This window comes from Gekko japonicus, unplaced genomic scaffold (assembly GCF_001447785.1).
Source record: "Gekko japonicus isolate JY-2015 unplaced genomic scaffold, Gekko_japonicus_V1.1 scaffold313, whole genome shotgun sequence".
Taxonomy (NCBI): domain Eukaryota; kingdom Metazoa; phylum Chordata; class Lepidosauria; order Squamata; family Gekkonidae; genus Gekko; species Gekko japonicus.
This window is the reverse complement of record NW_015174283.1, coordinates 634,094-651,009: the sequence shown is the minus strand read 5'-3', so window position 1 is coordinate 651,009 and position 16,916 is coordinate 634,094. Positions and strand designations below refer to the sequence as shown.

At 53.5% G+C, this 16,916-nt stretch overlaps 1 protein-coding gene across 1 annotated transcript in view; it reads right to left on the bottom strand.

Annotated features, from left to right (window-relative positions):
• Positions 1-5,901: 5,901 nt before the first annotated feature.
• Positions 5,902-16,916, bottom strand: part of SIPA1 (signal-induced proliferation-associated 1) — a 39,203-nt gene continuing 28,188 nt past the window's right edge. The window contains exons 10-15 of the mRNA XM_015423901.1: positions 15,252-15,342; positions 13,726-13,894; positions 13,481-13,579; positions 12,654-12,732; positions 10,636-10,717; positions 5,902-6,287 (exon numbers count right to left, since the gene is read on the bottom strand). Coding sequence (XP_015279387.1) covers positions 6,135-6,287; positions 10,636-10,717; positions 12,654-12,732; positions 13,481-13,579; positions 13,726-13,894; positions 15,252-15,342 — 673 coding nt within the window. The 3' untranslated portion in view covers positions 5,902-6,134. The remainder of the gene's footprint in view (positions 6,288-10,635; positions 10,718-12,653; positions 12,733-13,480; positions 13,580-13,725; positions 13,895-15,251; positions 15,343-16,916) is intronic.

The window sequence follows — 16,916 nt, the reverse complement described above, 5'->3', positions numbered from 1 at the left end:
AATACCTTCGATCAGAAGGTCACGTCAGAGGGTCTGCAGTGGAACAGGTAGTTCCTTAGAGACCGGCAAGAGCTTATAGCTTTTTTAGAGTCTCTCAAAAGCTTCTACCCTGAAACTCTTGTTGGTATCACGGTGCTAACGGACTCAAATCTAACTCTTCGCTTAGAACCAACCAAATGAATACCAAACGATGTGCAAGCTTTTGTGTTCTCCAGGACTCTTCTTCAGGCTGCATATTCCAGACGAGACAAGAACGAGACGCTTCAGGACACGGCAGAAAGGTCCCGAGCACGCTGCTTGCTTCCAGAGAGTCTTACCGGATGCATTGCAGACTTGGATCGGGTGGTGCTGGGTGCAGCACAGGTCTCAAGTTACACCACGGGCTGCTGGGACAAAGAAGCAAAACAAAAAATGTAATCCTCCCGCTGGGAACATAAAAGCTGGCAGTTCATCAGATGGCTCCCTGGCCCTCGGCAGAATGCTCCGGTCCCTTGTGAGGCTGAGAGCATAAAGAAAGCATGGCTGCTTTTGTAGTGACAAAACTAGGAAGGCATTTTAGGAGATGCCCTTAGTTGGAGTCAGTGGGAGCCACAGCAGGCAAGATTACCTGGTGGCTGGAGGACAAACCACCTGCCCTGTCAGCATCGTCGTGAACAGCTGAAGAATCCCTCCTCTTCTACTATTTTGGGCATTCCCAAATTTACCATTCAAAAACGAGTAGGGAGGCATGTTGGTCCCGAGAGAAATCCCACAAGCAAAGCACCACAAAGCTCAGATACACACAGTCCAGCCAGACGCAACCTAGAAGTCCATCCTGTAAGGTTCAGCCCATTTTCAACGGCCGGGTTCGGCTTTCAAGATGCTGAGCGATAAAAGGTGCTGTTGAACATGCACAGAGTGACTTTTTCTCCCTGAATAAGCAAAACCAAAGCTGTTTGTTTCCCTAATAGGCCAGGCAGGCCCGGCTCTGCTCAAGAGTGAGCTGATGTTGGAAGCCCCTTCATACGATCTCTGGAAGGGGGAAAAAAATATCTAGACATAATTCATTCCTCTGCTCTAATAAAAATTAGGTGACTGTATGAAACGCCTCTCAGTGATGGTGAAATAAGCTTCAGGTTTTTAACGGGGATTTCATCTCTTGGTCTTGGACTGCTTTTGGGGGTCTGATTTCCCAGCTGGGGTGATGAGGCGGGCTAGAACTTCAGCTCAACAAATTTAATACTTGCCAACAAGGAAGACCTTGCTTGGATCTATTTTTCTTTTGCGCCGTACTTGAATTAGGAAACGTAAGCTTCAGCAGGGCCCATCCTCATTGTGCTTTCCTTCGCTCGCTCCTTCCCCTGCAAAGGGTTAACCTCCCACCAGCTCTCCTCACCCACCCCCCTTCCCTCCCTGCCTGGGTCCATTGATGCTGTCAGCCTCCCTGGGGTATCAGCGCACAGCCCACCCCCCCTTTTGTGGCTGGCGGTCGTGTGCCACCCCTTGCCCCCAATCTGCATAATGGCAGGGCCCACGCGCCAGGGCCAGAGCTCCCATCTGCTGCCTCTCCCCCACGGGACCCTCAGCCACGCAGTCAGCCCAACGCCCATTGGCTGCCCCGCACCAGCCATCTGCAGCCTCCACTCCACACAATAGGAGCCCAGGCCTTTATATAGGGGGGCAGCCTGTGCACGGAGGCCAGCTGGCTCCCCACTGAAGGCAGGGCAGGGAGAGACCCACTGGCGGGCGGGCAGCAGCTGCAGAAAGTCGGATCGGACCTGTCGGCCTGCAAGTGAAAGGGAAAACCAAGAAAGAGCCCCTGCACCGACGTTCGGGAGCAGTTTCTAAGGTCAGGGACCTGGGAGGAAAGACTCTCCAAGCAAGCGGCAGCCTTGGGAAGCAGAGAGAAGTGTGCCAGCGCCCAGACCTGACTTGCCTGCAAGGGCTCCCCAAGCCCAAAGGCCCAACTGGGAGATCAAGACGTCGCTCGCTCCAGCTGGTCGAGGGAGTCCAGATCTCGGGACACAAAGGCCCCTGGGGAAATGCCTCGCGGGTTCCTGGTGAAGAGGACACGCCGAGAGGGCCCCGTGTCCTACCGGATCAGAACGCTGCCGGACGATGCGCTGCCGGTGCCGCTTCCCAGTGGAGTGGGGCTACCCTCTGCCCAAAGGAAGCTCCCCAGAGTCGGGGGCCTGCCCGAATCCTGGCCGCCATCCCAGAGCCCCCTGCGCTTGGTAAGCACCGCTCTGCTGGCCAGTGACCTCCAGCGGGGTCTGAACTCTGGATCGCCAGCGCCGGGCGAATCCGCTCCAGCGTGCGCCACCCAGTCTCCCGGCTTGGGCTCAGCCTGTGCCGTGGCAAAGCAAGCAACCCCCCTGCCCAAGAGAGCCGGTTTGGGTTCCAAGGAAGGGCCCCCGGATGCGGTGGTCTTGCTGGGTGCCTTTGTCTGCCAGCTGTGCCAGGAGTCCTACCCAGGCCCGCTCGCCCTGGCCCAGCACTGCTGTTCCCGCATTGCCCGGGTCGAGTACCGCTGCCATGAATGTAGCAAGACCTTCAGTTGTCCAGCCAACCTGGCTTCCCATCGTCGCTGGCACAAGCCCCGAGGTGGTGGGCATGTCGGGGGGACCAAGGAGAATGAGAGTCCTGAGGCAGCCAACAGTTCCAGTGCGCCACACCCCGGCACCATGGAGGGCAGCTACCGATGCTCTCATTGCCCCAAGCGGTTTCGGCGCCGGGCCTACCTCTGCAAGCACCTGGCTCTGCACACCGTCACCGGGCCGGTGCTGTCCGAGAGCCAACGACTCCATGGCAATCTCACTCCCCAATGTGCTTCCTGGCCAAAGAAGCCGTTTTAGAAATCCCACTCCTCACAGCACCTGGGCCTGGTTGTCCCCCACCCCCCAGATGCAGGTGAAAGGAGGGGGACTCCAGTGGAGGTGGAGAAGGCAATGGCCACACCGAGAAACGTCTCTCCACCGCAGCTACCTTCCCATCCCACTAGCCACACACCCCAATTCAGCCATCCACCTCCCACCCCCATCACCAAGGACTGAAAAAGCCCTGTAACTGTCCAACAGCTTCAGTGAGGCTGAGAGCAACTCCATCCTCGTGCCTGTTTGCAACAGAGCTTTGCACTGATCCTGTATCCTGTGAGGCTGGGGCGGGGGATCCGACTGTGGTCAGACATAAAGACAATCTTGACCCTGGAGGCTTCTGAATGAAACTGCGCAGGATGTTCACGGGATCAAGACGGAGGCTCCAGGCATGTACACTTCCTTCCACCGCATGCCCGGACCGGAGAGAGGCCCAAAGCCTCCGACACAAGAAGCTTGTGAGTGTCAGGACTGTGGACTTTGCAGTCGCTAGGGTTTCTTATTCGGGGGTGGGGCGGAAAGGGGGATATGAATGCGGAATGCTGACAGATGGGACTGGGGCTTGCATTTGTTTGATAGTAAATGGAGTATTTAAAAAAACACAAAACCCGGTTCTTGCGTCTTTTCTATGCTTGTGTGCAGAAGAGAGTTTGTGATGCAGGACAGGCGGCGTTGCGTTAAAGGAGAGCTAAACAGCTCCCACTAGCCGTAGCTCCCTGCACTAAACTGTTGTTTGAATGCAGCAGCAACCCACAGGCTTTCCACGGGCAGCGCTCTTCCCCCCCCCCACAGGCTGTGATGGCACAGAATGTTCACAAATATCCCAGTTAATATAAATACGCTGGCTTGGTGATTCCAATGCATCTGATGAAGTGAGCTCTGGCTGCAATCACGCAGTCTAAATAATCCACTTTCCAACTGGAGTCTGCCAGTTCACACAGTAAAATCCAGTGCACTGAAAGTGGATTATTTCGTGTGTGTGATCGCAGCCTCTGGCTCACAAAAGCTGATGGCTTTTGTGTTTTATTTCAGTTCCTCACTGGAAACTCAACAGTAGAACGCTGACAAAACAGTGCAGCCTCTGAGGGGAAACGGCCATTTTGCAAGGGGGGGGGGACCCTTCAAGGAGCTTTGTGAGAGTTGGAAAAACAGTGTGCTGTTGGCATGCAGAGAGTACTGCTGGGCAGACCAGGGGCCCAAAGTCAAGGAAGCCAAGCAGAGAGCAGCCCCGGGAAGTAGGGGGGCTAAAGAACACGGAGACCGAGTGGCTGAAGGAAAAGGGAGAGAACAAACAGACGTACTGAGAAGCAGGGATCTGCCGAGTATGTGGGAAGGGCCAGTGAGAAAGACAGGCGGGTAAGAGACTCACATGGGTTCCATTACACTGATTACAAAATGTCCTCCGTGAGCCCCACGATTTAGCCCACCTAATTATACAGCCCACATGGAAGAAACAAACCACTAAATACCAGCCTCACAAGGACAAGCCCGGACAAGCCCGGAAACGGCTTCCGTCCGCTGTCCGGAAACAAGCCCCCGGAATCATACGGAGGATTATCAGAAGAGCCAGCGCCACATCAGGAGGGAGAGGAACGGGAAGGCGGGGGGGAAGGGGGGAGATGTATTTTGCTGGGGAGGAGCAGCAGGAGCCCTCTTGGGTTACCCTTCCCTTCCTCCACTCAAGGCTGCCCCTTAACTAATCCAGGGACCAAGGTTGTCAGTCTTTCAGGTGCTGCCCGACTTGGGTTTTGTGTCGCCCCTCCCTTTCCCGGGCCTCAGTTTCCCCAAAGACGACCGAAGGGCCCACGGCGTAGATGCAGACCATGTCTTTATTGCACAAGTAGGGGTGCCGCGTTCTGTACATTCAGTTCCGAGACAGACGGGAGGCTGAAGAGGTCGGGGGTGGGGGAGACGAACGGACAACTTGATTCTCTTCTCCCACCCCACCCCACCCCTCCCTTCCCTTCACCTTGGTCCCTTGAGAAGAAAGACAAATAGAGAGACGGACCAGACAGACATCCTCTCTGGAAAGCAAGTATTTACACAACACAAAGACCATGATGGGAACGAGGGGGAAGAGGGACCACTCCCCAAATCCTTCCTGCATCCACAGGCAGGGGCAAGGCCCGGCTCAGAGGACGGAGGGTGGGAAGCAGATAGGGGGAAGTCATGAATGGATAGCACCGCTGGGGGAGGCAAACCGCTGGCTGGGTCAAACGCCTCCACCCCAGGAAGAGTCCATGGCTACGCCAGAGAGCTGAGAAAGAGGCAGAAATAAGGGCCGGGAAGGGGGCGGGTTCTGTCACAGCTTTCAAATAATTTCACAGTTAATGGACGTGCAGGCCGGTGCCCCTCCCTGTCACTATGGAGGCGGGGCCCACAGCCGCCCGAATCAGTGCCGGAATCCAGGAGGAGGATGGAAGGAGGACGAGGAAGCAGCAAGAGGATCTCAAGGCTTGTTCCGCTCCCTGGACGGAGGGTCCATCAACACAGGTCGGGCACGCTCTCCCCTACCGCCCCCCCCCCAGAGGTGGTCTGCAGTTATTGCCTGGTGAATTATCCCCCACTGGACCCACAGTTGGGGCATTTCCAGAGGGGTTAGTGGTTATAGTCAGAGAGAGGTCCTGGGTCTGAAGTCACAAGCCGGTAAAAACCCGTCACTGGTCAGCGGGTTGCACAACTAAAAACGAAGTTGGCCGGCTGGTGCTCAAATCAATGGGGAGGCGAGCAGCTGCTCCGGAAGAGGAAGTGGGGGGGGCAGTCTTCTACGTGGGTCGAGTGGCGTTGCCAGTCTCCAGGTGGTGGCTGGAGGTCTCCCACTGTTACAACTGATCCCGAGGTGACAGAGATCAATCCCCCCCCCCGAGAAAACGGCCGCTTTGAAAGTTGGACTCTGTGCCCTTAAGCCCTGAACCCCGCCCTCCTCAGGCTCCACCCCCAAATCTCCAGGTATTTCCCAACCCAGAGCTGGCAACCCGAGAGTTGGGTCCTGTTTTTCTGCCTCCCCCTCCCTTCCTAAAATGTGCAGGGCCTCCAAATCAGTGGCGAGAGCAGCTTAAAAGTGGATCTCCCGGACACAGATCACGAGCTAATGCAAGGGGGGTCCTGAAGATATGGGGTGGGGTGGGGAGGGAAGAGTCGGGAGCCGGTATCACACAGGCCAGCCAAGTCTCTTCTGTTGTGCCTCCAGTACACATGGGGAAGGGGAGGGAGAGAGGCAGGTACACGCCCCCCCACCCCCCTGCTTCTAGGAACAAAAGGCGCGAGGGATGTCTCGAGGCCTCAGGGACAGTGGGGGGGCGTGGGGGGCCCCCCCAGCATCTGCGTGACTTGGCTGAGCTGAGCCGCCGCGGTCTCTGATGCCTCTTTCAGGCGCTGCGTGTTCTCTTGGAGGCTCTGCACTTCCGCCTGCAACGCCGCCTTTTCCGCCTTCTCCTGGGGTGGGGAGAGAGGAGAGCAAGGACAGAGCTGTGATTGTGGGGCAGGAAAGGGGAGGGGGGGATTGAGGCTTCCTCCCCACTTCACCCTTAATACTTAAAACACTTGAAAACGATATCATTTTTCTTATCCTGCTTCGGGAACCAGCAATCCTTCCTTTTATGATCGCACAAAAGTAAAAACCGGGTCTAGCTAATGGAACCAGAAGACTTGCAGCCTGAGAACAGCTGGTCCAATAGAACGAGTGTGAAATTCACCCCTCCTGTGGCTTCTTGCTATTGCCCCCCCCTCTTCAGGGTTGCCAGGTCCCTGTAGAATGGTGAGGAAATAAGCCAAAAAGGAAGAGGCCCCCTTACAAGGCCTAGACCCGGCAACCTTCTGCCCCCCTTGCCTCCCTCCCTCCCACAGACAGGCCTTCCTGCCCTTTGACCCCACATATAGTTTTGCTTCAGACCTGCTTTCTCCCTCTCTTCAGTCTAAGGTTGTCAGCCCCCAAGTGGGGTCTGAAGATCTCCCAGAATTACAACGGGAGAAAATGGCAGCTTTGGGGGGGAGGGATCCTATGCTATTAACCCTGCTGAGGTCCCCGTCCTCCTGCAAATCCTGCCCTCCTCAAGTTCCACCCCTAAATCTCCAGAAAGTTCCCAGCCTGGAGCAGGCAACCCAATTTCAACCCCGTGTCTCCACCACCCCTCCTGCCATGAGACGCCTGCATTTTCAGGCCACTGCCTTGTTTTACTTTCTTTACCCACTGTCTTCACGAGCCTCCTGGGTGCTCTTCTCTCCTTCCTGCAGAGCAAGCAGCCTCTCTGGATCATAAGCACTTTTCATCAGCCTCTCTTTACCTGTCTCCTCTAAAGCTCCACCTATTCTAGCTTCAGATGTCTTTTCTCTCAGTCCACGGCCTACTCTGTGCCCTTCCCTTAGCCCCCACAGCAGTTCAGCCAATCAGTGACAGAGGCTTTGCCACCACAGGCCCAACACAATATTCCAAAACACACTGCTGAAGGGAAAACCACCCTGAATGCTCCACTGTTACGCTGTGGATTCCACTGTTTGCTCACACACCCGTGGCTGCTTTCTGCAGTTAAATCACACACATAGAGCATCAACCACAGATCACCATCCTTAATATACACCTCTCATGAAAAATATAGCTGGCTTTCTAGCTGCTAAGTGCTATATACAGCACTGTGAACGGCTTAGTTTGTTTGAATGCTTCTTGTTGGCCATTATTGGGTTTTTATCATTGTTAGAAACTTCTAAGAGATGGAGAATAGAAATATACTCCCAGTGTTCCTCTGAGGTGACCAAAAATATCCATTTTACAAACCGGATACACTGAGGTCTGATGAAACAACATTGAGGCCCCAGGTGAAGGCCTTTGGAAAACACTTTGCTGTGGCAACATTACACATGTGGAAGCCATAATATTTGTGTGCCGCTTACCACACAGGCATCGCCATCTTGTGGGGAGTCGGCACAGAATTTTCATAGAGTTTTAATGGCTACTGGCATTGCAGGGAGACTGCCCACACAGCTGGCACAATCCACGAGGGAAGTAAATTCCAGACGCTACACAACAGCACAAGGGTCATGTGCTTGAGGGGAAAGCGAGGCTGAAGAGCAGAGCCCATGCTTTGCATGCAGGTGTGATCCTTGGCCTCTCAAATTAAAGGATGCTAGATACTGGGAATTATCTGCCACTCTGGGCCCAATGGAACAGCAAAGTGGTGGCTCCCATGAGGACACTGTCACCCTTTTAAAGTGCATATATGGGGTTTGGCACTTGGAAAGAAGCAGGGTGTGTGGGAGGAAGTTCCATGCCATATGCTCTCACAGCCCTTCAAAATCATTTTAAAATGGCGACAGCATCCAAGTGGTGCCCATCAGTTTGTCATCCCATTTAGTTTGGCCCTCAGAATAGACAATACTGAGCTATAGAGTCAGCGTGGCATAGTGGTTAGAATGCAGGACTGGGATCCTGGGCGGCCAAGTTCAAAACCCCACTCTGCCATGGAAGCTTCCTGGGTGACCCTGGGCCAGTCAAACACCCTCAGCCTAACCTACCTCACAAGGTTGTTGTTGTGAGATTAAAATGGAGGAGAACAATGTTTTTAGCCACTTTGGGTCCCACTAGGGCTACAAGCCCCCAGGTCCCAGCTGGGGTTCCCATGCTTTGGGGGGCTTTGAGCTGCGACTGCCCAGCTGTGGGAAACCCCACCCCCAAGCAGGGATGTCATCATGTGACATCCCAGATGTGATGACGTCACTACCGGGTGACATCATCAGGCCGGGGACAATGTGTGGCGATGCTCTGGTTTTGGCACAAACCCTATGGTTTTGAAGCAAAAAAAACCATGGAGTTTTGCCCCAAAACAAGAGCGTCACCTACCCCTGGAATGCCCCCCAGATCCCCTCGCCACGATGGTGAGGGGGCCAGGCAATCCTAGGTCCCATTAGGAAGAGAAGCTGGTTACAAATATATCTAAATAAATAAACACATCAGTGATCTTTGACTTTACCAGAGCTGGGATTCACTTTGAACCCCCGGGCTCCAGAATGGGACTCATTTAGCTATAAGGAAATGACATCACAGTCACATGACAGAAAGAGGGGGCGCTAGAGTTATGTCCGCATGAGTGTCAAGTCCAGAACTGGGGGCAGCAAACCAAGAGAGCCAGAGTTGGAAAACAAAGTGAGAAGTACTTCCGAGTACTTGAGAGTACTTCCGAGTACTTTAGAGCTGCCTTATAGAGGATGGTGTGGAGTTGTTTTCTGTTGCCCAAAAAGGTTGGACCGCAACCAACAGGTTGAAATTAAATCAAAAGAACTTCCCGACAGTTAGAGCGGTTCCTCAGTGGAACAGGCTTCCTCGGGAGGCGGTGGGCTCTCCTTCTTTGGAGGTTTTCAAACAGAGGCTAGATGGCCCTCTGACAGCAATGCTGATTCTGAGAACTTGGGCAGATCGTGAGAGGGAGGCCAGGGAGGGTTGCCTCAGTGCTTCGTTCTTGTGGCCCTTTCTTACACGCCCAGGGAAATGCTAATCGCCATTTTGAGGTCAGGAAGCAATTTTCTCCAGGCCAATTTGACTAGGGATCATGGAGGGTTTGAGGGTTTTTTGCCATCTTCTGGGAATGGAGCAGGGGTCACTGGAGGTGTGTGTGTGTGTGGGGGGGAGGTAGTTGTGAATTTCCTGCATTGTGCAGGAAATGTTTCTAGGACTCATACCCAACTATGATTCTGTGACTCATATCCTACCGAGGAACAAACTAAGGACCACAGTCTGAAGCGGAACCCTCTTCTCCTCGAACGACCTTTTCCCTCACCATCCTGCACCTCCTCTCCACAGGTATGTGCTAAGAGACTCGGGAAACATAGTCCCTCTGCACATGGGCACTAGGCAATACATCCTTCCAAAGAGCCAAGAAGACGGTGGCAGCTCTGCAAGGGCTTGCGATCCAGCAGACGGGGGCACTGTCGCCCACCTAAGGGTCCCGACTTGTGGGCTGAAGACCACTGAGCTAGATGGACTTGATTCAGTATGAAGCAGCTGTTGGAAATGCATGTGTTTACAAGGTCTGACAATCCAGCCATTGTAGGGTTAATTTGTTTTTCCTAGTATTGCTATTGTTTAGACTGACCTGGAAGGGATACCTGGCAGTAAGCCAATGGGGAATTAGCCCGGGAAAAGTAGCTTCTATTGTGATACAGATTGGTTGTTTGTTTCAGGTGACTTCCTTTTCTAGGGGTCGAGAAGAAGGACAGATTCTCCATTATCTCTGTGTTAGTTTTGACTATAGACAGCTTAGAAAATGTAGCTGTTAGTGTTATGTTTATTTGTAGTTATCCCGTGTACCTTTTACCCTTAGAAATAAAGGTTTATAAAAGCAAAGAAATCTCTTCTTTCCAATAGAGCAAGATCCATTGATAGTCTGAGTATTAAACACTTTTGACTATTTTACAACAGCAGCATCACAAGCTTGCACAGAATCACTTTCAGCACCCTTTGTGTGGGTGCGGTGGCATCTGAATTGACTCTGAGGCTGGCAGAGAGGGGTTCTGCCAAGGGCATACAAGTGAATCCCTAGCTGAAGTGTATAGGGTTAGCTTCTGCTGCAGAGTGACATGGCTGACTCCAAAAACTGACTTTGTAAGATGTTCCTTTACTCCGGAATAAGCACCAACACCCGCCCCCCTCCCGCCAAGCACGCTCTGATCATCCTTGTTTCAAACACAGCAGCCACTGGGCATTCCTTCCTGCAAGGAAAAGCATCTTTCATCTGGCAGGGCCATGCATTCCCCTTTCCGCCCCCAGTTTCCTGCCTCTGTTTTCCCATCTCACCCTCTGAAGATCTTCCTGTAGTTTCTTGAGTGTGGCTTCCAAATGCAGGACCTTGTCCGAGAGGCTGAGAGCCTGCTGTGATCTGGGCAGGGTGAAAGGGGATTTTGGCAGAGGAGGGGGAAGGAAGATATTGGCAGCCAGTTAACGTGTTGTAAGTAAATGCACACGCACACACAACTGCTCTGGGGAAATTTCTGTTCTCCTTGCTCTCTGCATTCTTCTTTGCTCAGCAGGAGGCCTTATCTCAATCCCTTTTAACTTTCAACCTTTTACATCACCACTCCCGTTCCCGGCCGCTATCCTGTCTCTGCTTTTTCTAAAGTCCCAACCCCTCCAAACCTTCCTCAGTTGAATTAAATTAACGTGCAGGCCGATGTATTCACCAAGCCCCACGAACAAACATAGGACTGATTTTTTCCAGTTCATTTCAGACCTTGCAGAAACCCCTGGACTGCTTTAGCAATCCTACAGAGATGCCGCAAGGTGGGTTGCCATTGCCTGCCTCTGCATCATGACCCTGGTACTCCTTGGAAGTCTCCCATCCAAATACTAGCAAGTCGACCCTGCTTAGATTCTGAGACCTGACAAGATCAGGCTAGCCTGGACTATCCAGGTCAGGGCCTACCCCCAACAAAACCCCTTGGTTATTTGCCCAGTAAAATTAATGGTGGCCATGGGCTAGGGTTACCAGCCTTCAGGTGGTGGCTAGACATCTGCTATTACAACTCATATCCAGGTGTCAGAGATCAGTTCACCTGGGGGAAACGCAGGCCCGTCGCTAACGCAGGCCCGTCACTAACGCGGGGCTGATGGGGCCCGGCCCCCCAGTGTTTCTTCTTGGCTACCTCCCTCCCGGGCTGTCCCTGAAGTGCCTCAACTCGCCACCTGTACGCTGTGCTGCCTCCAACCTGGCTGCCCGACAACTGAGCTCCTTGGGCACTCCAGAGAAGTGGAATCCTTCATCCCCAGAGCTACCTTCCGACACTCCCCTCCCCTCCCCTTTAAACTCAGTCAAATTGCCACCAGCTCCTGCCGGCTTCTCTTCCTCACCATCCAACCTCTCTTAACCACAGGACCGGTCTCTGTACTCCAGCCCGCATGCACCTGCTTTAAAAACCGCCTGCCTCCCCCCCCGAGTCCCCCCAACAAGCCCCGTGGGAGTTTTTCTAAAGGAGCCATGGAGAGCACACACCAGAGGCACAGAGGGGCAGCCCTTTACCTGCACTCTGAGCTGCCACTGCGGTGCGCACTCCCTCCCGGCTTCCGTGACCTTTGTGACTGGAGGTGACGCGCTGGGCGGGGGGGAGTGGGAGAGGACGCCTGCTGCTGCTGCCACCTCCCTCGACCACCCCCCCACCTGCCTCGTTCTCCCACCTGGCGAAGTGGCCGAGAGAGCCCGTGGCCTGCTGCCGCCGGCGGAGGATTAACTGGAACTTTTGATTAAATTAGCTGCCGCCCCCCCCATGGCCCCCTCCCAAAAAAGTCCCTAGCTACGAAACGGCCACTTTGGAAGTTGGGCTCTATGGCATTATGGCCCAAGCCCCGCCCTCCTTTGGCTCGATCCCCCAAAATCTCCAGGTATTTCCCAGCCCGGAGCTGGCAACCCTTCCGTGGGCACAGCAGCTGCCTGTGGGCACAATTAAAGCAACCTGCTTCTCAAATAATAGCTCACAAATATTGAGAAAAGGATGCCCCTCTGTAGGTACAGAAAACCTGAAAAGGAGCAGCTAGCAGCCGCAGCAGGAAAAGAAGGAACAGAGGGTCAAACCGGGGCAGAACGGACAGCAGTGCACTATTTGACCACTAGATGTCTCCACACAGAGGTCCTTGCAGAGAGGCAGAAGAGGGAGTGGGCAGCATGAGTGGCATTGCCCCGGAGACGGGAGGGAAGGGAGGCAGCAGGGTAAAGGGGTGGGGGGGAGGGGTGGTGGCGCTGCAGGGTGGAGGAGATCTCCCCATGCTACTTGTTTCTCCCCAGCATGCTCGAATGGACAGACCCACGCCCAGCCCCTTCTTACTCCTCGATTGGTTGCTGCTGAGCGGTGCCCCTCTGGACGGCCGTGCACAAAGATTCCCTGCTCTCCAGCACGTGTTGTCCTGGGAGGCAGGAAAAGAGGCACAAGATCAGAGACCCAGCCCAAGTAAAAAAAGGAGAGCGCCTCCCAATGTGCCCCCCCTCTCTCTCCAGTTTCATGTTCTTGTCTTATGGAACTCACTGCCACAGGATGCAACGAGGGCCGACGCCATGATGGATAGTTTCAAGAAAGCATTAGTCACACATGCAGAAGAAGGCAGACCTATTGGCCAGGTACAGCTAGAGGGAAGCATCCCAGTTCGGTGGCACTACTCTTGGGGTACTGCAGATCCTCAAGAGGAGAGGGACCCTCGCTGCTCACAGGACTTGGGGGGCCATGCCTGGCTAACATTGGGCTTTGGGTCAGAAACAGCAAAGCAGTTCTCATGCTCCCCTGTGCCAGGTTACTGCTGAAGCCCACCCGCCCTCTTCTGCTCCTAAGGCAAGAGGTACGGCATCCGGGCCGGCTTGCACCACAGAACTCGGTGGGATCCATCATTCCTTCACTGTCAGAGGCTGGCTCTTTGCGACTAGAACCAGGATCCTTCGGGACTACCCCTGCCCAACCCACACAGCCCTTCCAGGTCCCAACTTGTTCCCAAAACAGACTCCCGAGATGCCCTCCCCTGGTTTAATTGGCCCCAGGACTGTTCCGCTTGCCATTTTCCACAGTCTTCCGCCCCGTCTGCACATGCTCTTGCCTGCTCCTTGGAACTGATGCCAGTGCCCACCCCCACCCCTGGAAAGCCTTGCCCCCCTTTCACAGAATACCTTCCCTGGAGAGGGCTTCCAAGATGCTGTTGCAAGCGGATGCCAGATTATCAATGGACTCCCACTCGTCCTCCAGGGAATCGCCGGCTTCAGAAAGGACTGTGGGTAGAGGAGAACACAAGTTCCTCAGTCCTCCAGGAAACAGTCAGCCCAGCCGAGGGTAGCAGAATTGACCCCTCTGCTCTAGAAGGCCAAAGTCAGCATTTGTGTGTGTTTAGGGGGTGGGGTGGGGGAAAGACTCTTACTTTTGGTGATGGAGTTCCTGAGAGAAAGTGTCCGTGGCAGGAACTTCTCTTTTTCACTGGACTCGGAAGGGGAAGGTGCCCTCTCCCCAGGGGGCAGAGTCCGGGAGCCTCTGACCTCTTGACTTGCGATGGAACCTTTCTTGTTTGCAACAGGATCTCTGGGATGGTCCTGGAAGAAGAAAAGGATTCTGTGCATTTCATAGTTCTGTGCAAAGGAAACTTTTAATATCGAATGTGAAATTAAGCATCCAGAGAATCTCAGCTTTCCTTGCTTTCTGACAAAGCAATTGTCTAGTCCTCACTGAACACAGGAAGGAAAAGCAAGGTGGAAGTCTGATTATGTATTAGTGAGGGACACAATGCAGATTTGTTTATTTACTTCATTTATATCCCACTTTCGTCCACAATGGGGACCCAAAGTGGCTTACAACATTTCTCCCTTCTGCATTTTATTCTCACAACAACCCTGTGAGGAAGATTCAGCTGAGAGTGTGCGACTGGCCCCAGGTTACCCAGCAAGCTTCCATGGCCGAGCGGGAGTTCGAATCTGGGTCCCTCAGATCCTAGTCTAACACTCTACCCACTACACCACACTGGCTGATGGTTGATCAAAATGCCAACAGAAGTGGTATTCCTCCATTAAAAAAATGTTCTTGGCTCCTCAAGTTCTCTTTTAGCTCACCTCATTGTCAATTTATTTTGTTTTGCCAGAACCTGTGATCCCTTCTGTTCACCTTATTTGGGGGGGGGGGGACCTTCCATTTTTTAAATGAAGCCTTTTTGCCTTTTATAGCTTCATTGGCATTTTTGGACTTTGGGGGCGATTTTCCCCTGGTGTGAATGCTGAACATAATATGTGGTCACTGTTCCCAGTTGGTGCAGAATCATCTACATCTCAGCCCAGCATAGAACCAATTCCATCTCAGGCACACACAAGACAATTTCTGAGAAAGATGTTTAAATCCAGAGTTTATCATATGGGAGGAGATGAAAACATAAGAAGAGACCTGCTGGATCAGACCACTAGTCCATCTAGTCCAGCATCCTGTCTCACACAGTGGCCAACCAGTTCTTCTGGAGGGCCAACAACAGGACATGGAGGCTGAGGCCTTCCCCTGATGTTGCCTCCTGGCTCTGGGATTCAGAGGCTTAGTGCCTCTGAATGTGGAGGTTCCCCTCAGTCACCATGACTAGTAGCCATTGATAGACTTATCCTCCATGAATCTATCTAATCCTCTTTTAAAGCTGTTCATTCCTGTGGTCATCATCACTACATCCTCTGGCAATAAATTCCACATTTTAATCACTCCCTGCATAAAGCAGGATTTCTTTTCGTCTGTCCTGAACCTACTGCTCACCAGCTTCATTGGATGTCCTCAAGTTCTAGTATTTTGGGAGAAGGAGAAAAATGTCCCTTTCTCAACTCTCTTCACCCCATGCATAATTTTATAAACCTGGACCTTGAGGCATCCAGAATTCAGAAAAAGGTATATATACAAATATAAGGGAAATACCAAGATACTTACGGTCCCCTGGTCTGGAGGGACTTTAGGTGTGGCAGCCAAGATGAGGTCAGGAGGCGGACTAGGGAGGACAGGGGTGTCTTGAGAGGGCGCCCTGAGGAAAAGAAGACATGGGGAGAAAGGAACAGATCATTTATGTTGAAGAATGGGAGCAGAGCTGATCCTTATAAGGAATGGGGTGGGGAAATCAGTCATCTTGTCTAGCCCCCTTATGGCAAAGCCTGAACTGTTTTGACAACCATAACTATATCAGTTATTTGTAAATATGTGCCACCTGGTGGGGGAGCTATTCCGCATCCTTCCCTCACAGTGAAATTTCCTCAGTACTGAAGCTGGAAGGGTACCGAGGACCATTTACTGGGAAAGGAAGACCTGCCCTCCCCCGATTCAAACCCTCCTTCCAGAATCATGAACATACAAATACCTGACGCTGCCTTGTAACGAGTCAGACTTTTGGTGTCGTCTCTGCCGACTGGTATCAGCCTCCCTGGGCCTCAGGCTGAGGTCTTTCACATTACCCTATCGCTTGATCCTCTCAAATGGAGATATCCGGGATTGACCCTGGGACCCCCGCCTCCAGAGAAGAAGCTTTACCTCTAAGCCTCAGCCGTGACCCCATAGAATACAGAACATAGTGGGCCACGTCGGGTGGAGAAGGCACTGCTAAAACTGAGTAATTTAGCTCCAGACATTTCATCAGAGATGATCTACCACTAAAGAAGGGGAAAAATGACTTTTCAGTTTCCATGTTCCACTTCGCCCCACCCTCAGGTCTCCAACACAGTTTTCCTTGAAGGAAATACTCCTGTTTACGGCAACTAGATCCAGTCTGGGATGTATTTGGATATATTTATTTATTTCTATCTAGCTTTCCCTCCCACAGCCAGGACTCAAAGCAGCTTAGAGCAGCGCGCTCCCCTCCTCCATTTTCTCACAAGAACTCTGTGAGGTAGGCCAGGCTGAGAGTTTGTGATGGGCCCAAGGCAGGCCCGTAGCTAACGCGGGGCCCATGGGGCCCGCCCCCCTCGCGTTTCTTCTGGACCACCTCCCTCCTGGGCTGGGCCGCTTTCCCCTTCCGGCTGCTTCCCTCCCGGCTTCTCGAGGACTGGATCAGCTCAGCTGCAGAGCAGATCAGCTTCACTCCTCCCAGCACCTTAAGCCACGCATGCACTTTGGGACTTGGCGGTTTAAAAAGCAGCAGAGCAAGAGGTGCGACCGGCTGCCCCTCTCCTGGTTTAGGAAGGTGCGGACGCCCCCCCCCAACAAGCCCACCTCAAACACACGTGGTGCGGCCTAACTATAGGGGACGCTGCTTGGAAATAAGACCTAGGGCGATTCTGCATCTAACATTCCCTCCACATTCTCTCAAAGGGGAGGTAAAAGTGCCGGCGGAGTCCGCAGCAGCGGACCCGGCGGGGGCGAGGCATCGCGGGGGGGGGAGGCGTCGCGGGGGGAGGCGTCGCGGGGAGGGCAGCCGTCTGGGGAGCCGCCTCCTGTCTGTCCGTGTCAGTCCACCCCGAGAAGGAGGGAGGGAGGCGGGGAAGCTCGGCAGGGCGCTCGCTGGTGGCCAGTCGCCCAGGGAGGCGGAGGGAGAGCGCCCCGGCCCACCTGCAAGACCCAAGGGTTCATCTGCGCTGCGAGGACTGTCCCTGCTGTTGGCGGCGGTGC